Raw genomic sequence first — 24,015 nt, forward strand, 5'->3', positions numbered from 1 at the left:
TATAAAAAATAACAAATTAGGCTGGGCGCGGTGGTTCACGCCTGTAATCCGGGAGGCCGAGGCCGGGGTGGGGGGTGGGGTGGGGGGGGTGGGGGGGGTGGGGATTGTTTGAGCTCAGGAGTTCGAGACCAGCCTGAGCAAGAGCGAGACTTCATCTCTACTAAAAATAGAAAGAAATTATGTGGACAGCTAAAATTATATATAGAAAAAATTAGCCGGGCATCATGGCACATGCCTGTAGTCCCAGCTACGTGGGAGGCTGAGGCAGGAGGATTGCTTGAGCCCAGGAGTTTGAGGTTGCTGTGAGCTAGGCTGACGCCACAGCACTCTAGTCTGGGCAACAGACAAACAGTTTGTCTGACAACAAACAAACAAACAAACAAACAAACAAAAAATAACAAATTAGAAAGGATCGTTTTAATAAAATGCCATGGCTCCAGGGAAAAAAAATTTTTTCTAGTGTGGTAGTGTGTTAAATGTCTCCCTCACTGAAAAAGCCAAGTAGTTGCCTGATTCTTTTAGCAGTGACTACTGCTAATAAAGGTAGCACATGCAGAAACAAAAGCTAACTGCTCAGCCCTCAATATGACACAGTTTGAGTTTATGAAACCAAAGATAGGAACCTAAGTATAAAACCTATGCAATTAATCTAGGTATCTGAGCGCTAGGATCTTCCTAATAAACCCTCTAAAGGTGTTTTGGCACTTTCAGACACACAGAGAGAAACCTAACAGGAGCAAACAAATTGTATGCAACTGTACCCATTCTGTGGATGCTTGGGGATGACTGATATAGTTCCATTAGTCAAGCGAAACACACCCTTTCAAGCAAAGTAGATCGTTCAGTTATATAGAGAACATTTTCTTGACAGTTATTTAGCATGTTTGCTAAATTGTGAGTGGCTCTTTTGCAGTGAATGGATTACCCTTTTTTATGGAAAGACAAATGAATTCAAAATCCATCAGCAAAACTTTTTTAGTAATTTCTGAATCCAGGATACTAGCATCTCTTGTGATATTTCTTACATGACCCAGACTCAACACACTGCAGTGAGTTAAGTACCTACATTCTCTGGCTGCAAGGCTGTGCCCACTTGCTTCATATACATTTCTAAGGACTCATCTTCTCAGCCATCTCAAGCTTTTTATTATAGGGGATTGGAACCTGCTCATTTTGATAAGAGGAACTGTATACCCAGCTCTGCTTCTTCCCTCCATTTTGAGTATACCTCTACAACTCAAGCCATGAAGCTAGATTCTATTGCTCTGACCTCCTAACTTGGGCGTCTGAGAGCAGAACAGTTCTCTAAGTTGGTAAGGGGAGAGAAGAGATATCAGTAATAGGGGCTGAGCAGACATGAATGCGAAAGAATGTGGACAGGTGGCAAACCCCATCTCTGAAGTCTGACGATTTTACTGAGGTTTCTAGCTGGAAAAATGTTTGGGGTGATGAAATAAAGAATATCTTAAAGTTGTGATCAATAAATGCAAACCAGTAAAAATATCAATAAAATATTTTTAATGCCTACAATTTCTTATGTACATAAATTGTAAAACTTTCACCTGTATATGCAAAAGTATATTCTCTTGCAAGTCAACAGCACCAGAAAACAAGCTAAGTTTTTTTAAAAAAAAAAAAACTTGATTTGTCCATTACATAAAAGATATGATGGATTTAATAATTCCAAAAAAATCTATATCCCACTCTTAATTATACACGAAATGTCCAAATATTTCATCACATCCACTCAGAAAATAAATAGTCTAATATATTCAGCACATTGAAAATAAAACAACCAGTCTCTCTTCATATATTTATTCTCTTTCCAAACATGTTTTGGTCTCCTGCTATATCTCAGAAATGTACTAATAGCTGCTTTTAAGTTACAAAATACAAAACAATAATTTCTTGGAGAAAATCTTGGGGATTACATTAAAAGTGAAATTTTGAGTTCCCACAGACTTTCTTTTTTATTAACAGTCTTTGAACCTTTTTACGGCACACATGTAAGGCTGCCTGTGACATGTGGTACCCTGGCCTCCAAATGGACATAACTGCATTTATAGTTTAGAGAAAATACAAAGTTCTGAAAGTAGCCTTTAAAAAGTGCCCCTTGCTTTGACAGCAACATCAAAAGCAAGTGAGACTGTGCAATCAGAGCCAGGAGTTTTATGAAAACTACTTTCTTTTCACATCATTCGTGTTAGAGAATGCCACACCCATGATCATGTAACATTATTACAATCATGAAATAACATTACTACATTCATGATTAACATTACCCAATAAAAGGCACATCTTCAAATACTGAATTAAGAAAATTTGAAAATCAACAGTGGAGAATATATTAAAAGAAAAGCACATAATTCATAAACCTGGATAAAATAAGAGCCCATTCCAGTTTCTTCAAAGGTTTGTGAGCTTTTTGTAAGAGTAGTCAGGATGTACAGAAGGACAAAGTGGAAGACAGGTTTGAAAACAAAGCCAAAATTTAAAAGACTCATAATTTTTTTTTTTAAGTGAGCCACACAAGTGCCCTTTTATAATGTTGATGTAAATCAACATATATATTATAGAAGAAATGTACTCAGGAGTGAGAGACACACAAGGTTAAAACCTGACTCTTCCTACCAAGTTCTGGAAATTTATTTACCACAATAGGGCCTTTCTCTACAAGTAAGTGAACCATATCATTAAGTGCTAATAAACTTTAAGCAACCAGAGAAATTTTGCAGCTATGACAAGCACTTGATTATAATTACAGATTTCAGAGTCAATGTTGAAAAAAAAAAGTCCAAGAAAAAACTTTTGAAGGGGGAGGGGGGAAAAGCACATAAATGATGGCAACATCATACTATCCTTAAATAAATTTCATTGAAGGTATTTGAGATGGGTGAGAGGAAGTCAATAGGATTTTCTGCTAACCAGCATAACAGTTCTATGTGGAGAGTTGGGTTCTTATTCCTAGTGATGAAAACACCTTTCATGGGATTCAACTTCAAAATTAAATCCTTGCACTTTGAAAGTTTGAAACTCAATTAAAGATGAAAGGACTGGGTCACCTGGTCCCATTAAGGGAGGCTAACAATGGCAATCTATAATACCCGAACTTGAAGAATAAAGACAAAACTTTATGGATAAAAAGGAATACACAAAAACATCTGGACCTGTTGAAGAGTAAAGATTCTTTGTAGGACAACCCTCCTACTTCCTAATCCCTACCATCCAATGGCTCAAGAACATTTATTGTAGAATTGTCCTACAAGCTTATGTTTGACCTCCCCCAACCCTCCACATTTAAGAGTCAAGGACAAGTGTTCTCTAGCATATCTCATTTTCTGTTGCTGACTGTCCATTAGACTTGGCTTCCTTCCACCCAGATCCTAAGTCAGCCTGATTGGAATTGCATGGACTTTAGATTTAAGTGATATCAAATCTATAGATATAATTTAAAGAAGGGTGAAAACGAAATTCCACAGCCCAGTAAAACACCAGTAACATGAAATATCCTTTTTTACCTGGGAAAAAAATCTCTTCACAGTGCATAGTTTGAAATAAAAGTGCAATATGGACAAAAAGGGAAGGTGGTGCTCTTGATAGATATAAATTTAGTTTTTGGTTTTTTGCCATTAATATTTGCTAACAAATTTAAGCTAAAAATGCAAAGTTATTAACATCGAGAGGTACAGGGGAACCTTGGGATTTCAAAATAGCTTTATCATGGGCGGGGAATGGGGAGGAGGGGAGCCTCACATGTCACTTTCTTATTTTTTAAACTATTAATCTTTCAAATCTAATGTTTGAATAAAATATTTTCTTTAATATAAAAATGATTTTTTTATGGTAAAAATCAATCAGCACAGTGACCTTGTCTATTTTACACTAAAGCCAAACTTAACAGTAAATCTGAAAGGAAAACTTGGAAAAGAATATTATATTACTCACATAACCTGTACTTTAACTTGGAAAACTTTTCATTAATTGCCTAATCACCTAAATTAGTAAGAATGCTCAGCATCCAATCCATGAATAATATAGAATAGAATTTATTCTACTTTGTACTTCAAAGTCACAGGGATGGCATCCATATGATAATTATAAAGCCTACTCTACATTTTTAAGTTCTCAATCCAAACATAGATTAGGACAAGTCACTTTTTGCTGGCAACATTCATGGGAGGGCCAGGTTCCTCATAAAAAGACAATTAAGTTTGATTGGGGGCTAGGCAGTGCCCTAGTCACATATCAGAAAAATTACAGAAGTCAAGGAACAATCTTTTTTCTCCTTTCGAAATAGCAAAGGAACAACAAAAGATTGGTTGACTGGTGAGCGGCCCCATATTAGAGTGCATAGCTCATCAGAATCAAGGCTGGCATCTGTGAACAGTTAACTTCCTAAGAGCACACAGTGGGCATTATATATCATCTGCATTACAGATTGCACCCTGGAAAATATTTGAAAATACTTAATGCTCAAATGACAGCCTGCAAATAATAATATGCATTCTTTTTCCTTGAGTACCCAAGTATAAATCTACAATGATAAGGGGGCATCTTCAAGCCTGAAGACAGGAAATTCTTGTAGTAGAATGTCTCTGGAAGTTCACAAAAATAAAAGCAGCAGCTAACGCCTCTTAAGCTTCTTGACCTTTCGACGTCGCATTTCTTCTTCTTCACGTCTCATTTCCTCCAAGTCCTCTTGCATACCTAGTCTTAGGCTGCCAAAAAAATTTTTAAGAGGGTATTCATCAATATACATGATATTACCACTTTCTTTAAAAAGCAAGAAAGAAATTTTAACTGGGAGCTCACATGGATTGTGCTGACACACTCAAGATGCCTCAAGGCTCTACCACTGAAAACAGACTAGCAGGGATTCTTTTTCACCAGGGGTCATGGACCCAAACTGTAGTAGAAAAATGATCTCTCAAAGAACAAGAAATACCTTAACATTGCAAAAGCTTTTAAAAATAAAAAAGAAACATTTATTCGTCAACATTCTAATTCTTTCCCAACACTTTAACTTGACATTTTATCTAGTCACAGGAGGGAAGGCAAGAGGGAGAAAAAGGTTTAGTATTCTGAGTTGAGACTGAGGTGAATTATTTACCTATAATTAATAGGTAATTACTATTAATAATAAACAGTATAAACAAAGTAATTACTTATTACCCCTGCCTGAGAAATTATCATTAGTTTACTATCAGATAGCCAAACAGGAATCAGACAGAGGGAATCTACTATACCTCCATCGGGTCCCTGAGGCTAGCAGTGTTACAGGTTAGCAAGATTGATATGTGTCTGATGGAGAAAGAAAAGCCAAGAATATGCTACAACAGGATTAGGGGAGGCCCCCTTTTCCAGTGGTGCAACTACAGCAACAAGTAAAGAATTTTTAGGACATTTTAGCACAAACGTCTTAAGTTCTATGCTCACCTCTTTGCTTCTTCCTTCTGCTGCTCTTTCCAGCTACTCTCCATGTAACGTAAGGCATAATCACTTTCATCTTTGTATCTGAAAAGAGGCAAAGTTACAAAAAAACAAAAACGCAATTTTCTAGAGGAACTATATCCTGTCATTTAAAAAAATCAACAGCTCTTTTATAACTAAATCAAACAGACATTTAGGATTATTCCTCCTTGCCTGGCAGACAGTGAGGGGGGTAGAAGGTGAGTAGAAATGAGTTTCTGAAGTAAAGACAAATTAATTGAGCTTAGTACCCTCAGAAGGCAACTATTCCTGAATCTAATGTTGAAGAAGGTACCAATGTAACAATGCTTCCTCACTCACCTATATTTGATAATTTATATTAAAATTCTGAAAGCACAATATATATAAGAATTATTTTGTGTACATTAATCTCATTTGAGTTTCATGAGCATGAGGTAGGGAAGGACATTAGAACAGAAACTAAAGCAGACAGGTTAATGGCTTGACCTGTCTATATAGCAACAGCAGTTAAGATTTAGATTTTTAGATCTGATTTTTAATCTAGTTCTTCCTTCTACTCTACTGTCTTTAAGGAAAAAAAAAAAAAGACCTTTTCTTAGGATGGCCTCTGCCATTTAGATTTAGATTCAGTATGTTTGAGGTGGGGCCTGAGAGCCTGCATTTGTAACAAGCTCTTAGGTATGTTAATGCTGCTGGTGCCATATAGCTGTCCAGTGACCTTACTCTTCAGCAGCAAAGCTTTTTATACCAAAGAAAAAAGTAGGTGTCCGATCAGACTGGCTTTCACAAGGCTTTGTGGATGGCTGACTTCAAAGCTAATTTATTGCTACTACATTAAGCAGCTTCATTCTTATTAATTATATATCTAGTAAGGACAACATAATAAAGGGGTATTCATTTTTTTAAATTATTATTTTTAAAGGCAATAGACTACTTTTCCAAAAGAGGTATTTTTTGGTCTTCGTGCAAGTAACTACACAAACTAATCTGAATTAATTCCATAATATTTAGTGCCAAAAGAGTGAATCTATTTAACAATCACTCAAGGGTTCCTAATTAAGAATTATATTCAATGCCTTTACAATGTTTATTTCTCCTCCCCTAACATGAATTATTCAAAATAAAAAGTATGCCATATTTATCTACATCTTCTTTAGCCTTACTTTTTTCGGTCATAGCCAAAGATTTCTCGAATGTGCTTAGATATTTCTTCCTGAGATTCTCCTTCGTCTTCAATAAAATCTTCCATTTCAGAGTCATATTCATCATCCTCATCTTCCTCTTCATATTCTCGATGCCTTTTATAACCAATGGGGAAGGAAGGCCTTTGAGGACCTAAGAATAGAAACCATTATTATTTATAAGAACCTTAAAACTTAAAATAGGCCCCGAGTTCCATGTAAATTGAGATTGTGAGAAATACATTAAGATAGTAACCTTAAAAAACAGAGTGAGCAGGCTGGAGTCATTACTACATCATCCCTGCTGTGTCACAGTATCCAAAACAGAACTCCTGATTATCCAGGGCTTACTAGAAATTTACATTTTCTAGCTTAGTAGTACCCATATTTCTGAATTTAAAAGATCAGTAAAATTCTAAAAAATAAATAACATTTACAAACTGCCACAGAATCACTAACTTTTAAATTTGCCAAGACAGCAAAAGTAGCAATTACCATCTACTACCACATAATTTCATTTAAAACTCTGAAGTCCAATGAAGTATGAAAGATTCTTAGAATTACAGATAATTGTTCAAACTAAGTTTGACTACAAGAAAAACTGACTACAGTATTTTTTTGTCATTTTACCAAAAGACTGATAAAAACTTTGCAAAAGATAGGCACTGATCAATAGACCAGCATGTGGGACCAACTACTTTCTAGTCTTTGATTGCAGACACTCCTTTTGTTCTTCTACAGTTGTTTTTCATATGCATGGCTTCTCTCCCTTAGCTCAGAGTTTCTCAACCTTGGCACAATGACATTTTGGGTCAGTTAATTCTTTGGTGTGGGGGACTATCCTGTGCATTATTAGCAGCAACCCTGGCCTCTACCTACTAGATGTCAGTGGCATCCCCCACCCCCAGTTGTGACAATCAAAACTGTCTCCAAGACCAGGCATGGTGGCTCATGCCTGTAATTCTAGGAGGCTGAAGAGGGATGACTGCTTGAGGCCATGAGTATGAGATCAGTCTGAGCAAGAGTGAGACCCTGTCTCTACAAAAAATAGAAAAATCAGCCGGGCACAGTGGCATGTACCTGTAGTCCCAGTTACTCAGGAGGCTGAGGCAGGAGGATCCCTTGAGCCCAGGAGGTTGAAGTCACAGTGAGCTATGATTATGCCACTGTGCCCAGGTGACAGAGAAAGACCCTGTGCCCCCACCCCAAAAAGTCTCTAGATGTTGCCAAATGTCCCTCTGGGGGCAAAACTGCCCTTGGTTGAGAATCAATAATCTAGTTGAATGAGGAATTTTAAAGCAAGGAATTTCATCATTGGTTTCTTTTTATATTCTCCATGGGCCTAACAAGTGCCTATTAGCATGAAGCAACTATGGTTTAGCAGCTAGCAGATGCCACCAATGATCCTGTACCTTGGGACAGTAGATTCCTAAAGGATCAGTGGTTGGGACCCTGATACTACCCATTATAAGGAGCAGAAACACAAGGACAGTTTAAAACAGTTCCTGGCACATAATGGGTGTTTAACTTATGTTTGCTCAATATATATGCATCAAAAGGCTTCAAGCTTACAATTACACTCTGATCCTTGAAGACGGGTCTCTTTGGTCCTCAGAAAAAGGTAAAGATTAACTCATCCTGTGGACCATATATGTAAAGCATGTACATTCACCCTGTCTCACAAATCACAAAGCTAAGTTTATTGCACTTGGGGGACAATGCATGGGTGAACAGAGGACCCTAGATAAGTCTTTCTAAAGACTTTTCCAAGCCACAATCATAAAGAAACTCTCAGCCACAGGACAAACAACACATCAGGATTCTATCAACACCAGAGTATATTAAAGAGCACATGAAAGGGTTCACAGGGTCAAGGTCACAGGTCATATAAAACAAAGTACTCTTCCAATTTCCTAGTGACAAATACTCTTTAGGGTGGGGGCAATTTTACCTTGGGCAGATCTGTAGCCAGATAAGGGAGGCTTCATTCCATTCATCTGTCCATTGCTAGACCGGCTAATGATATTCTTGGAAGAAATTGTTTCTGAGACAACAGTGCACTTGGGCTTTATGAGGGGACCTGAACTACTAACTGTTCGCCCAGGTCCCAAGCTGCTCACTGGTCTTCCAGGGCCTGAACTACCGACAGTCCTTCCAGCTGGAACTGAGCCACTTATGGATCGCCCAGGGCCACTGACTGACCGCCCAAGGGGGCCTGAGCCACTCATTGGTCGTCGAAGGTCATGTGGACTGCTCACAGGCCGCCCAGGGCCTCCAGAGCTGCCCACAGGTCTTGAACTACCTGAGCCACTGATGGGTCGCCCAGGGCCACTTGAATTGCTTATTGGTCGTCCAGGGCCACTAGCACCACTGACTGCTCGTCCAGAGGAATTCGAGTCACTGGGTGGCTTCTTGGTCCCACTGATGGATCGCTCAGGTCCTGAGCTGGAGCTGCCATTCTGCCGCCTGGGTGTAGGGCCAGAATTAACTGTGGGTCGAGCAGTTGCTATACTGGGCCGACCAGGGGCTGAGTTGGAACTGCTGCCTGGCTGCCTGACACCTGCACTTTTAGCCTTATTGTGTGGAGGGACCACGGGCCCAGGCCTGGAATGGTTAGGATGGGAAGGAGATTTTTTGGCTTTGTGCTCAGTAACAGATTTCTGAGTCCCACTAGCAGAAGTCTTTGGGACACTTGGTGAATAGGTACTGGAATGGGGCTTTCCAGCCCCATTGAAAACAGGTCTGTTATGGCCCTCACGAAGTGAGGGTTGGGAGATATTGCCAGAGCCTGCCTTGGTCCTCTCTCCTGGCATGCATTTGGATGAAGACAAAGCTGAGTGTTTCTCATTGGCAGTGCTGGCTCTGGATTTCTTCTCAGCATGAGGAAGGGGCATTCCCTTGGAAGAAGGATGCCTGTCTTCATAAACCTTGCTAAGTTTTGTGCCCATGCTTTCCTTCTGAGAGGGTGCCTTTTTGGACACAGTTGGAGGTAGTTTTACATCTATCTCAGGCTTCTTTTTCCTACGCTTTCGTTCAAGGAATTCTCGCTCCCTAAGTTCTTCTGCAGTCATAGGCCGCTCTTCTGATTTTTTTACTACCTTGATCTCCACTGGTTCAAACTGCTTTTTCTCAGCCAGCCTGAGTAGATCAGTGAAGTTCATGGGTGGTGGGGCACTTTTAAGGGAGACCTTTGGTTTGCTTTCAATTTTGGGAGGTTCTTGCTCTTCCTCATACTCCTGCTCGGACTCTGCTTGATTATATTCAAAGAATTCATCTTCTTCTTCCATCTCATACTCTTGGTCTGTTCCCTGGCTGGTGTGGCTTTCCATTGCCTGCCTCTTCTTTGACTTTTCCTCAATAGGAATCCCATCATAACCATGGAAATTATCCTTTGTCCTCTTGGCCATAGCTCTTGCTTTCTTGTCATGTTTGAGCTCAATTCGCTTTTTCACTAGTTCTTCTTTTCTCCTTTTCTCCTCTAAGGCTAAAAGAGACAAAACAAGAACATGTTATTATTTCAAGGACTCAAGATAGCAGTATGCCCAACTAAAAACACAAACAATATTCAAGTTACAATTTGAAAACATCTAGGAATCAAATGAGGAAGTCATTTGAACAAGTATCAGTTGAGTCACCTTTATGTAATGAGTGGGACACATACAGGTTTTTCTATATGACTAAGCAAGTGGGAAACTCTGTTTTCAGCTTTAAATATAGAAAATAGTTCATACGAAATAAATATACCAAGTTAAGGGAACATTAGTATCCACTTAGCAGTTGTTATTAATTACGACTCAATGAATACTTAAACATATTGGATCAGTTTGTCATTTGCATGAAGTAAAAGTACTTGAGCTTAATGGTTTAAAAAATTATCCTTATTTTAACTTTTTAGATAATACTCTTATTAATAAAAAAATTAAAACAAAATAGCTAGAAACATTTTCAGAACAAAGGTTAAAGAATGAAGTTATTAGGAACTTCCAATTACAAGATATGGTCACTAACTCCAAAAAGCTTTTAATTTAAGGAGGAATAAAGGAAATCTTCTATACAAATGATCAACATAAGAACATCTGTAAAGCCATAAATCCAGTTAACCCAGACAACACCCCGTCCCCAAAATCTATTGGCCTTTTATGTTTTTACAAACATTCACTGGTTAAGTACAAGCTACACGTGAAAGTGGAAGACTTAAAAATTGAGAATAAGGCTACAGATGTGTACCTTTTTGTCTGAGTTCCTCTTGTTTCCTTTTAAGAAATGCTTGCACAGCTGCTGATTGAACACCTTTAACTTTTGGGTCTTTTTTTGGAGGCCCCACTGCCAAACTATACCTTTTCTAAAAATAAAAACAGAGTAAAAGTCTATTAGGTATAAGGCACTATATCGAGCAACAGACAGGTTTAAATGTTAACTGTAAAATCCATTCTGAATAATTAAGAGATCATATAACCTACATTAAAGCTTAGCTATAAAATTTCAGACTAAATATTGATTATACATGGCTATTTTTAGGTGCAGGGTTTCTATGTCACATCCCAAAATAATGCTTAAATGAACAATTCAAAGAAATTCTGTTTTGGGGTTATTTTCCAAAAAGGTGTTTAATACCTGAACTTGGTGACTAAAAAAAAAAAAATCACCACTTAAAAGAAACAGTTTGTGTTTTAAAATTCCAATTAAAAAAAAATTAGCCTTCCTTAGAACAAAACATTTTAAAGTCCAATTTTTCAAAGAAACAGAAAAAATCTACTCCTCATAACTATTTTCTTTGCTGACTACCCTATTCCAGATGATTTTCTACTAGAGACTCATAGCTACATAGGTTATTTTGTTTAGGATATGGAAACACTGAGATTTTATTTTGGGCAAAGGCTAGGGGCAAACCATAGCTAAAAAGCATTTCAAAGAAAACTAAGAAGCAAGAAGGATCTAGGTCTCTGTAACTTTTTGCTGTAGCTCTTATGTTCATTAAGTATTAATCTGCCACACAAACTCTCTTGTAGGCAGGTTTCTCTATCACCCTAAAAAGTGCTCATATTATCCTAGCACAGATGGTATTTCTCTGGACTTCAGTTTTGATGTAAGTGCATTGGGAAATGACTAACACCAGAATAATGTTAATTTGAACTATGAAAGGAGAAATATTTCCATTTTATAAATATCTATTATGAGAAAAGTATGATAAACACAGAGCTAATAATTCAGACCAGGGATGATTCATCTCTAGGACCATTCCATATTAAACTTATGGGCCAGGAAATAAGATTTTTAAAGTGTCCTCCCTCTTTTGTCACGTTAGGCAGATTCCATTCTTACCTACCGAACCTGTTGCTGTGGCTAGTAAAAAAAGAAACACTAACCTCTGAGAACAAAGCAAGCAACTTAGGAACCAAAAAATTATTCCCAAGATGCATATGAAACTCTTGGAGAAAAGCCAAAGGATATGTGCTGACTATAAGGCTGCCAAATACAAACCATCTCAAAACAGGGTGGAAATTCCAACTAAATTAGCCTACCAATGAAGCAGCTGGCCAAGGAAGCAGGCTCTAATCCAACCTGAAAATCCTGCACGGTAGCACTGCTAAGAACTGACACATCCCTGTCAGAAATTCCAAAACGCTATCCAGATTTCTTTCCCACTCACCTTGGCTAGGTCACAGTGAGATCTTTTAATTAGTTCATATGTTGGTAAATTTAGTTGTAGACTTTCCATAGTGGATAGGGGCTGTATATTTAAAGAAGAAAAAGGAGAGGGAAAGGAAAACTGAGGAGAAACAGAAGAAATACTGCTAACCTAAGTAGAAATATAAAATTGCCTCAAACACAGGTCTTATTCACGAGCAGCTCACATTTTCACTGCGGAAAGGACACCAAAAATATGAATTCAAGTTGACTGAAGACATATAAAAACTCATAAGCACAGGCACACATTCCACTCCATCCCATTGGTAGATTTGGAAGAAGAGGAAGGTGGATTTTTGTCACCAGGACTTAAGATTTTCCTGTCCCTGTCAACTATATAATTCATAGATTCACCTGTCAAATCAAAGCCTATATAGGGTTTTCCCAAGAAAAATGCAAATATACACATTAGCGTTACTTAATTAAAACAGGACTAGTTTGCTGTCTAGATGACTCAGCACTGAGCACTACCTAACATGATTTTGGGATAGACATCTTTTGTCCTAACCTGGGACTCCAAGAGATAGAAAATTGGATGTCTAGCCAAAAAGTTGCTCTTACCTGAATATTGGTACACAAAAGAAAAAGAAATAAGTGTCAATGGGCACAGTTTAATGCAATGTTTACCAAACTTCAGTCATTTGCATACTACCTTCATGATTTTTGCCTTTTTAGTATATTATCTATAGTATTATTTACTAATTTAAGAACATACACAGACCTAACACCATGACCTATTATTATAGCTTTACTTCAGCAATTATATCCATGAAATGACTGGCTTGAAAAGCTAGTTATATTTTTTCAATTCATATCAAAATATTTAACTACTAAAATAAAAAGATACTTGTATGCCACCTAAAATCATGGTATATCCAGGCCTATATGTACCACCCTTTAAGAAACACTTACTTAGGGAACAAAAATAGAGGAAAGGGGCTGGGCTGATGCAGTGGCTCCCATATGTAATCTCATCAATTTGGGAGGCCAAGGCAGGAGGATCGCTTGAGGCCAGGAGTTCAAGACCAGCCTGAGCAAGGTAGTGAGACCCTATCTCTACAAAAAATAATAAAACTTTAGCCAGGTGTGATGGTAGTAGTAGCTGGCAGTCCCAGCTACTTGGGATGCTGAGAAGGGATGATGCTTGAGCTCAAAAGTTTAAGGCTGCAGTGAACTATGATCATGCTACTGCATTCCAGCCTGGGTGACAGAGCAAGACCCTTTCTCTTAAAAAAATAAAAATTAAAAAAATAATAATACAGGAAAAGAGTGTTCAGAAACTCAGATTTGCTCTGAAAAGAATTACAAAGGCTACCTCTTTTTTAAAAAAAAAAAGGCCTTTTTTCAAAGTATATACCTATTCCCATCAATTTATATGCCGATCTCAAATTCAGCTTTTTTTAAACACTTCTAATCCTTAAGGATAGTTAAGCTGGTCTCACATTTGACCCAACAACTTTGCAGTACTTGTTATCCTGTCCTTACAATGCAGAAGTTGTTCAATAAATCTATATAATGTGTATTTTGTGGATATGCTAGAAAATAATTTTAAAAGCAAGCAGTAGGTCAGCACTATTTTTTTTTTTTTTTTTTTGAGACAGAGTCTCACTTTGTTGCCCGGGCTAGAGTGAGTGCCATGGCATCAGCCTAGCTCACAGCAACCTCAAACTCCTGGGCTTAAGCGATCCTACTGCCTTAGCCTCCCGAGTAGCTGGGACTACAGGCATGCGCCACCATGCCCGGCTAGTTTTTTCTATATATATTTTTAGTTGGCCAGATAATTTCTTTCTATTTTTAGTAGAGATAGGGTCTCGCTCTTGCTCAGTCTGGTCTCAAACTCCTGACCTCGAGCCATCCACCTGCCTTGGCCTCCCAGAGTGCTAGGATTACAGGCGTGAGGCACTGCGCCCAGCCTAGCACTATTCTGATAAGGCTTTATCTTTTTTACATGAACTGAGTCATAATTATAGTTACTTATATGTTCTGTAGCTTGAAAATGCACTCGAAGGTACAGACAACAAGAAAATATTAAAACATTCTCTTAGGCAAAGTTTAGGTCACAACCTAGATATCTGGGGCAGAAAAAAGGACTGGATCACCATAGATAATCATCTTTATTATTTTTAAAAATATCTTTCAGACATAATTCACACACTATAAAATTCATCCATTATAATGTGTACAATTAAATGGTTTTTAGTAAACAGTTGACTCTTGAACAACACAGGGGTTAGGCATGCTGAAACCCTGGACAGTTAAAAATCTGCATATACTTTTGACTCCCCCAAAACTTAATAGCCTACTGTTGACTGGAAGCCTTACTAATAACAGTCAATTAACACATAAATAGACTAGAATCTACATATATTTTATACATCATGATATACCTTTTTCTTAATTTTTTCAGTATTTCTGGGCTATACAAGTTCATCTGCAAGTTTTTTCAAATTCTCACAAATTCTCTCCAAATTTTTCAATATATTTATTGAAATGAATCAATGTATAAGGGGACCCACACAGTTCAAACCCATGTTGTTCAAGGATCAACTGTATTCACAGAGTTGTACAACCATCACCACCATCTGATTCCAGAACATTTTAATCATCCCCCAAAGAAATTCCTTACCCTTTAGCAGTTACTTCATATTCCCCTCTCCCTCAGCCCCTAACAACCACTAATCTACTAGGTTGGTGCAAAAGTAATTGTGGTTTTAGCATTGTTGAAATTTGCTGTTTGATATTGGAATCTTAAATAAATGTGGTCATGTTATACATCATTTTAATGCACATTTCTCACTTTATTTTTTTTGCTAGTGTCATTACTTGCTGTTTATATTATATTTATTTTAGACTATGGAAATGATGTTAGACAAAAAGCAAATTCGAGCGATTTTCTTATTTGAGGTCAAAGTGGGTCGTAAAGCAGTGCAGATAACTTGAAACATCAACAACACATCTGGCCCAGCAACTGCCAATGAATGTACAGAACAGTGGTGGTTCAAGTAGTTTTGCAAAGGAGACGAGACCCTTGAAGATGAGGAACACAGTGGCTGGCTATTGGAAACTGACAACGGCCAGCTGAAAGCAATCATTGAAGCTGATCCTCTTACAACTACGCGAGAAGTTGCCAAAGACATGTCGACCATTCCACGGTCACCTGGCATTTGAAACAAATTGAAAAGGTGAAAAAGCTCAATAAGTGGATACCTCATGAGCTGACCGAAAATCAAAAAAATTGTTGTTTTGAACTGTAGTCTTCTCTTCTTGTACTCAACAACAATAACCCATTTCTCGATTGGATTGTGACGTGCAAAGAAAAGTGGATTTTACACGACAACCGGCAATGATCAGCTCAGGAGCTGGACTGAGAAGCAGCATCAAAGCACTTCCCAAAGCCAAAATTGCACAAAAAAAAGGTCATGGTCACTGTTTGGTGGTCTGCTGCTGGTTTGATCCAATACAGCTTTTTGAATCCTGGTGAAACCATTACATCTGAGAAGTATGCTCGGCAAATTGATGAGATGCACTGAAAACTGCAATACCTGCAGCTGGGATTGGTCAACAGAAAGGGTCCAATTCTTCTACACGACAATGCCTGACTGCACGCATGTCACACAACCAACGCTTCAAAAGTTGAATGAATTGGGCTACGAAGTTTTGCCTCATCTGCCACATTCACCTGACCTCTCACCAACCGACAACCACTTCTTCAAGCATTTTGACAACTTTTGCAGGGAAAATGTTTCCACAACCAGGAGGATGCAGAAAATGCTTTCCAAGAGTTTGTCAAACCCTGAAGCACGGATTTTTATGCAACAGGAATAAACAAACTTATTTCTCATTGGCAAAAATGTGTTGATTGTAAAGCTTCCTATTTTGATTAATAAAGATGTGTTTGAGCCTAGTTATAATTATTTAAAATTCATGGTCTGAAACTACAGTTACTTTTGCACCAACCTAGTATTTTTCTGTCCCTATGCATTTACCCATTCTGGACATTTCATATAAATGAAATCATACAGTATGTGACTATGATGATTAATTTTATGTGTCAACTTGGCTAGGCTATAGTACCCAGTTATTTAACCAAACACTAATCTAGGTATTGCTGTGAAGGTATTTTGTAGACATAATTAACATCTACAATCAGTTGACTTTAGGTAAAGATGATTACTCTCCATAATGTGGATAATGAATTGAAGGCATAAGAGCCATAACTGAGATTTCTCAAAAAAGGAATTCTACCTCAAAACTATCACATTAACTCCTGCCTGATTTTCCAGGCTGTTGGCCCACTCTACAAATTGCAGACTTGCCAGCCCCTATAATCAATTCCCTAAAATAAATCCTACTGGTCTGTTTCTCTGGAAAACACTGATACAAATGGCCTTTTGTATCTGGCTTCTTTCACTAAGCATACTGTTTTTAAGGTTCATGTTGTAGCACGTATCAGTATTTCCTTTTCATGGCTGAACAATATTCCATTATATAGCTATACCACATAATTATCTATTCATCAGTTGGACATTTGGATTGTCTCTATTTTTTTTGCTAATTGTGAATAATGCTGCTGAAAACATTTGTGTACTAGTTTTTACGTGGACACAGGTTTTAATTTCTCTTGGGTATATGACCATATATCTTCTTAACAATGAGCTGGCTAGACCTTTCAAAAGTGGGCTGCAATCAGACCCTGGTATCAAAAGATGAGTTGTAATGCAATATTTTTAAAGACAGGTCGTCAACCTCACAGGTAGCCCAGTAGAAAATCATGTTTAAAAAGAAAAAAGCCTCTGGCTGGGATTACATTATATTCTATTTACTAAAGCAGAAGAACTATTTGGCACTTTCCTCTGCATCAGATGGTCACATCTAGCTCTAGCAGCAACACATCAAGATGCACCCATCAATTCTGAATCTGATTCAAGGCATCAGGCTGCTTCATTGTTTGAGCTCATGAAAAGCAACTGGACAAGAGTTTCTTTATTGTAAGCATACCTATTTTATTACACTGCAATCTAACTCAGTCATTCTGCTGGACCTCAATGAATGATCCACCACAGTGACGCTTATGCATGGTTAAAACACAACATAGGAGATTTTCCCAAGATTTATAATTCTAAAGCCATAAGACTTAGAAAATAATAAGCCACTTTAAAACACATATATTCCTTGCATTGAAACTATACTGTCAGGGTCAGATTAATAAGGAGCTTTCAGTCTGGAAACGTGTTCACCAAATACTGTATGTAATGTTGGAATCAATCACTCCTTGAAAGCTGTTCCTTACTTGGGAGATATCATATTGTTGTAATTGTAGACAATATAAATTTCCTGATGGTTTTACATAGAGATTTATAACTGGTCAGAATTAAGAGTTAAAAATCTTCAAAAAATACTATTAACACATCCTTAACTTCAGTAATAACCACATAATTTTTTAAATATTCCCAAAACATCACACTCAAGGAATGAATGTAGACCTGGAAAACTAATGGTTTGCATTAGGCTTGCTTAGCTGGGTGGCTAAGAGTAAAAATAAAACATCCCCAAAGCATGCTATTCACAATTGCTATGGGGTTAAATGTAAACTTTTACTGTGTTTATAAAAACATACCATATTACAAAAAGGAATATCAGAGGTACCTCGAGTCTCTAGTCCAACCTCTATGTTAGAAATGGCTGGGTACAGTGGCTCACACTTGTAATCCTAGCACTCTGGGAGGCTGAGGCAGGAGGATCACTTGAACTCAGGAGTTGAGACCAGCCTGAGCAAGAGTGAGACCCTGTCTCTACTAAAAATAGAAAAATTAGCCCAGTATGGTGGTGCACACCTATAGTCACACTACTTGGGAGGCTGAAGCAGGAGGATTGCTTGAGCCCAGGAGTTTGAGGTTGCTATGAGCTAGGCTGACGCCATGGCACCCTAGCCCGGGCAACAGAGCTAGAGTCTGTCTCAAAAAAAAAAAAAAAAAAAGGAAAAGAAAAGAAATGGTTCAGAAAGGACAACTGGGTATTTACTGGCAATCATACAGTTTGTAGCAGAATCCAAATTAGAATCCAGGTCTCCTAATTCAGGTCTAAAAGTGTTCTCACTACGGCATACCTCACTTCTAATTTAACTCCAACACTGCATCTCTAGCTCTAACCTCAATCTTAAGTGACATTCTCTAATTTCCACCTACCTCTTGGATAATACCATTACCTCAAAGAGGTCTGTAACTGACCTTCCTATCTTATCCTCCCTCACCTTCAGACTATTATTTCTGTTAATCATGCTGGCACTCTCCTAAACAGACTATAACTATCTTTTTATCTACCAGTTTCCAAATGCTGTTGGTTTAGCCTTTAAACTTCTCTCCCATCAGACTACTATAAACTGAGAATGTCATCAAGAAACCAAAAGGACTACTGCCTAACACTATATTAGGCGGAAGTCGGGAATAGGGAGCTGGATCCGTTCATGCTGTATAGATGACAACCTTCCTCACTATACCATCTTTAATACACTCCACTCCCCTCATTCAACACAGCATCATGACTAAGAGCAAGAACTCTAGAGTTGGTCTGCCTGGATTAGATTCTCTGCTCTGCCAATACTAGCTCTATTATTTATTAGCTGTGTGACCTTGGGCAAGTTTCTTCATGTCTCTGGGGCTCAGTTTCCTCATCTGTAAAACAACTCCCCTTATATAGTTATTATAGTGATTAATTAATATATAAAGTGCTTAGAACAGTACCTGGCACAGAGTAAGCACTATAAATGTTACTATTATCATTATTATTCAGAAAGCGATTAGGTAGTGATTAGGAAGGGAAATGACACCATTCCTGTGGGAATACTGTAGGCAGTAGTTTCTAAAAGACCCTCTCCCTAAACACTGGTTGAGAGGTACTGCTCTAGGACAGAAGTCCAATGCTGCTGCAAAGACTGGACAAGTCATCTTCAGATCTGTGAAAGAAAGTGTATGTAGTCTGTCTATGTGGAGCTTCTAAAAGTTGTTAAGCCCTGAGGAAGGTTAACTTCAGAAACCAAGTTACACAGCTCGACCTCTTAACCTCTTAATTACTGACCTTTTGTTACAGATTAACTTCCTTCCTTGTTTTCTTGTACCTGGCTCAGACCAGATGGTGCCTGAGATGAAAAACCCCTTAACTACTGCATCCTTGACGTGTTAAATATACTCTTTCTAAAAAAGAAACACTGTCTATAACCAATCAAATTGCTGTGACTATGCATTAAACTTGTTTGGGAAAAAGTTGAAATCTCCTTAAGCTTTCCCAGACCTTGCCTATATAAAAGACCCTCAAACCTCTCCACTTCAGAGCACTGACCTCATCTTTTTGCAACCTGTGTCCTCCTGGGTGGCCATCCTCAAACTTTGCACTCAAATAAACTCAAGATTTAATCATGTTGCCTGAATCTTGTTTTTAAGGTTGACAGATTCAAGAGTGGGGACCAATCCGTTATAATCCATTATAGATCAAACGTTACCTGCAGAAACTTTTTTGTTGACTCATACTATTCTTTAAAAGGAAATATAACTACTATGCAAATCATAGGCTTCTTCTGAATACATGGAGCTTGGCACCTTTCATTTTATCTCCAGACTACTTCAAGAATTTACATTATCTACCCGGGCCCTGAAGACATCTGAATTTACCATCCCTGATAAAGTCCCTGAGCTCCATTTTCAGTACCTATAGTTCTAATCCTCAAGCGGCTATAGACCCCCAAATCCTTATGTATTTGGCACTACATTAAGGCTTGCTCTTTACCTTTTGGTTTGGGGGTCACACCAGAGCTTCAGTATCTTTTCTGGGATGATTTTCAGTATGACTAAGAGACTATATAACTTGTCTCATGCACTACAAGACATCAATTATAGCTATGTGAAACCTACAAGAATCCACATTCTGCCAGGTGCAGTGGCTCATGCCTGTAATCCCAGCTACTTGACAGACTGACCGAGGTGGGAGGATTCCTTAAGCCCAGGAGTTTGAGACTAGCCTGGGGAATATAGTGAGACCCCCATCACACACACACAAAAAAAATCCACATTCTAAGCTTTACTATTCTATCAAAACAAGACAACTACCTTGTTTTTTGCTACTGGAACCCAGGGAGAAAAATCAAGTGCAAGGTTACCAAATATCTTTTCTCCTTTAAATATAAACAGAGCCAGCAACAATGACTGGTTACATCACCTTGATCAGTTGTTATTCTGTATAAAGGTTTCCACTGGGAAACAATACTGTGCCTAATTTCTAGGCATGATGCAATTCTACCTTTGTTTTAACTACATTATAAAGATACGATTTCCCTTAAAAAGATACATTAGACACCTCTTAAAAAAATAAAGATCTGCAAAGAGTCCAAAGTAGTTGTACAGGTGTTTGGATTTTAGTCTAATCATCACTAGTCATTGGATTTCCTTCGTGTAGTAAAGGTCTGACCTGAGAATTCTAAAGACTTAAAATCTAAGTGTTAGCTCTGATGGGATCCAAATGGAATGTGGGAAGAAAAGATAGCTAAAAGGAAAATTGAACTAAGACTAGAGAGAGAGATAGCCTAGCTATCAGTTACTGCAAAGCCTCTATGGTTCTCAGACTATCAATCAGTCAAGTGTTTATGTCAAGCAGGGTGTATGTGGCAGAGAGGGGCGGGGGTTTCTGTGTGAATTTGTCTGTCTCGAAATGTTTCTTGACTTGGATGGTAGATAGGATACTTGCTTTGTAAAAATCTATTACACTATACGTCTGTTGTATTGCGCCATTTAAAAAAGGAAATGGGGTTGGAGATTTCTATTGTATCAAGTAAGTTTTATTTCTTTTAAAAATATATGAAATACATATGGGAGAATGTTAACATATGTTAAATATGGGGTGTGGGCATATGGGGATGTGTTGACATGCTGTATGTTTGAAAGTGTCCAAACTACTTTGAACTGATAAAGAAAAGTAAATAGATGAATCAAATTAAAGCAACATCATGAATTAAATTTAGCTAATCTTGTTCTATTCCTCAATAGTTTCTTTTGTGACTTTCATTCCATGTAAAAAGGCTTATAGGCCGGGCGCAATGGCTCACGCCTGTAATCCTAGCACTCTGGGAGGCCGAGGCAGGTGGATCATTTGAGCTCAGGAGTTCGAGACCAGCCTGAGCAAGAGCGAGACCCCATCTCTACTAATAATAGAAAGAAATTATATGGACAGCTAAAAATATATATCAAAAAAATTAGCCGGGCATGGTGGCTCATGCCTGCAGTCCCAGCTACTCGGGAGGCTGAGGCAGAAGGATTGCTTGAGCCCAGGAGTTTGAGGTTGCTGTGAGCTAGGCTGACACCACAGCACTCTAGCCCGGGCAACAGAGTGACATACTGTCTCAAAAAAAAAAAAAAAAAAAAAAAAGGCTTATAATGCTAACTAAAACTTCTAGGCTTATTAGCTGGGGGGGGGGGAGTGGTCAGAAAAAAAGCATGATTCATAAAATATCTGTTTCTCATCTATTAAATTTTAAATTACTTCACCAATTTTTTTTCCTTTTCACTTTCTGTTCTTTCAATCATAGATATACAATGCATACATTCTAAAATATACATACATTTTTAAATTTTCTGTTCTAGGATTATCTGTATGCTTTTCTAACAGCTATTGGCTTTTAGAATAAGAAGTGACTTAACTTGGTTCTGATTCTTCCACAGAACATTCCTGGGAATCAAAGCTAGTGTTATCTTTCACCTCTACTTAAATTCAGGAATATCTAGAATGAAATATGGACCAAATTATGCAAAGATGAATGGACACCAGACCCACTGTTGACCTGTCTAGGAAATTTACAGATACACAAAGTAATTCTGTTGTTCTAGGTTTCAAAAGTTTGAGCCCACAGCTTCAATAGGCAGTGAGCCCACAGCTTCAATAGGCAGAGCTTATGACTCTGCATATGGGATGGGGATGACTCTGTGTGTGTGTGTGTGTATATATATATATAATATTTATATATAGTAAACTGATGGATATAGACTTTTTTTTTTACTAGTTATTTCATTATCTCCATATCAATATTTTCAGAAGGGTAAAAGAATGGGCCAGGCTCAGAAGAGGCAAATGAGAAAAAAAACTAATATTGCAATATACAGAAATCTAGGAAATGCAGAACACTTAGGGGGAGCTCAATAAATTCCAGTTGAATTAACTTTAACAGAGAGCTGTTTGAATTCCACACTTCACTGCTCAAACCGCAGGTATCACAATGCAATTTATCGGTTTACAGCTGTGCTGTGGGTACCATCTGAGGATCCAGAAATGATTAGTTTATGCAAAACAGCTACAACCCCGCAAACCAGGCACTCTCCACCACTTTAGCATTTAGATTTTAAATGTTACACCGCTGTGCGAATATTAGTGAATTGGCAAACATCTACTGGGCAAATGGGACCTAGATTTCAAACAAAGACCGAAATCTGGAAGGCCACAAGTAAACGGAAGCTGAAACTAGCTCACCCATTCTGCTAGCCAGGGATTTCGTGGAATCTGCTAAACTTCTCTTTCCCATACAAAGGGTGATACTCACCCGTTGGAAGGTGATAATTTAACCATCTTGTTGGCTGAGCGGGTGGGGCCGAGTCAGAGAATTCGTTCAAGAAATTACTAAACGTTTGACCCGGCGAAAAACCAGCCAAAGGCTTTCTTTCAGGCCAAGTCCCTAAGACCCCTGAACTCCCCTACATACACGCTTCCTCCCCAACCTTGGGGCTAAAGTTTACGCCGAAGTCGGAAACTACTAGCGCTAGATTTCAGTATGTGCCAGGCACGGCTAATTCACTGCTTTAGGCAATTCTAACTAAAGCACCCAAACCGCAAAATCCCTGTTGCAGGGTAAATAAACCGGCGAAACCTACTCACAGGACGGCTCCCGCATCGTGTCCCAAGCACCGCTTCACTCGGAGCTCCCAAGAGTACAAACCTATCACCCAGGTTTTTCCTCTCCTGGAGCTCACAGGCGGCTTGCCTAGAAGTTCCACGGGCTACACAGTCTGAACTTGAAGACCGGGGTCTCCTACAGTGACGCCCGGCAGCTACTTACCGGCACATTGTTGACACCTTGTCCTTTGGAAGCTATCAGGAGAATTTCCCTGAAGTCCATGTTTGGCTGAAGCGGGGGAGACTGTGCTAGGCACTCGGAAAGGAGCGAGAGTGCGCCTTGCCGAGGCGCCCAGTTACACACAACTAAGCGAACTGCCTCAGCTACCCTTCTCCCACCCTTCCTCAGCGCGACCACTTCCGGCGCCTGCCAATGCCGTCTGCCCGCCTCCTTCCCTCAGCAGCCTATACCCTTCCAGCGCCGCCCTGAGCTCGCGAGTCCCTGCGTAACTTCCGCTTTCAGGTCCTGGACTCGTAGAAACGTGGTACGTGGCTGCTGGCGTCGGCCCGAAGGGGCGGGACTAGGCTCTTCGGCGCCCAAGGAGATGCGGCCTGGTAGCTGCGGGGCGTGGCTAGACGGGAGAAGGTCGGGAGCGGCTTCCCTGGTCGCCGGGCCGCGCGGCCTGGCAATCTTGGCGGCTCTCGTGAGATCTGGGTAGAGAAAGCAAGGGGGTGGGGGTTACTTGCCAGGTCTGGATTCTCTGGGTATCACGGGTGGGCACTCAGATCCGAAACGGCGGCGCCGCAATAGCGGAACCGACGGGGGCCC

At 39.0% G+C, this 24,015-nt stretch overlaps 1 protein-coding gene across 1 annotated transcript; it reads right to left on the reverse strand.

Annotated features, from left to right (window-relative positions):
* Window positions 1–1,501: 1,501 nt before the first annotated feature.
* Window positions 1,502–23,706, reverse strand: SPTY2D1 (SPT2 chromatin protein domain containing 1). The gene is made up of 6 exons (XM_045557662.1): window positions 23,410–23,706; window positions 10,860–10,974; window positions 8,584–10,116; window positions 6,615–6,786; window positions 5,437–5,514; window positions 1,502–4,718 (listed from the first exon to the last, which is right to left on the reverse strand). The coding sequence occupies exons 1-6, from the start codon at window positions 23,467–23,469 to the stop codon at window positions 4,625–4,627; spliced, it is 2,052 nt and encodes a 683-aa protein (XP_045413618.1). The 5' UTR covers window positions 23,470–23,706; the 3' UTR covers window positions 1,502–4,624.
* Between the last annotated feature and the right edge of the window lie 309 nt (window positions 23,707–24,015).

This window comes from Lemur catta, chromosome 7 (assembly GCF_020740605.2).
Source record: "Lemur catta isolate mLemCat1 chromosome 7, mLemCat1.pri, whole genome shotgun sequence".
Taxonomy (NCBI): domain Eukaryota; kingdom Metazoa; phylum Chordata; class Mammalia; order Primates; family Lemuridae; genus Lemur; species Lemur catta.

Coding starts and splice junctions, on each gene's coding strand:
- SPTY2D1 (XM_045557662.1), bottom strand. CDS start 23,469: ATGGACTTCAGGGAAATTCTCCTGATAGCTTCCAAAGGACAAGGTGTC. Junction 10,117..10,859: donor AGAGGAACTCAGACAAAAAG/GTACACATCTGT, acceptor TGTCTCTTTTAG/CCTTAGAGGAGAAAAGGAGA. Junction 4,719..5,436: donor CAGAAGGAAGAAGCAAAGAG/GTGAGCATAGAA, acceptor TTTTTTTGGCAG/CCTAAGACTAGGTATGCAAG.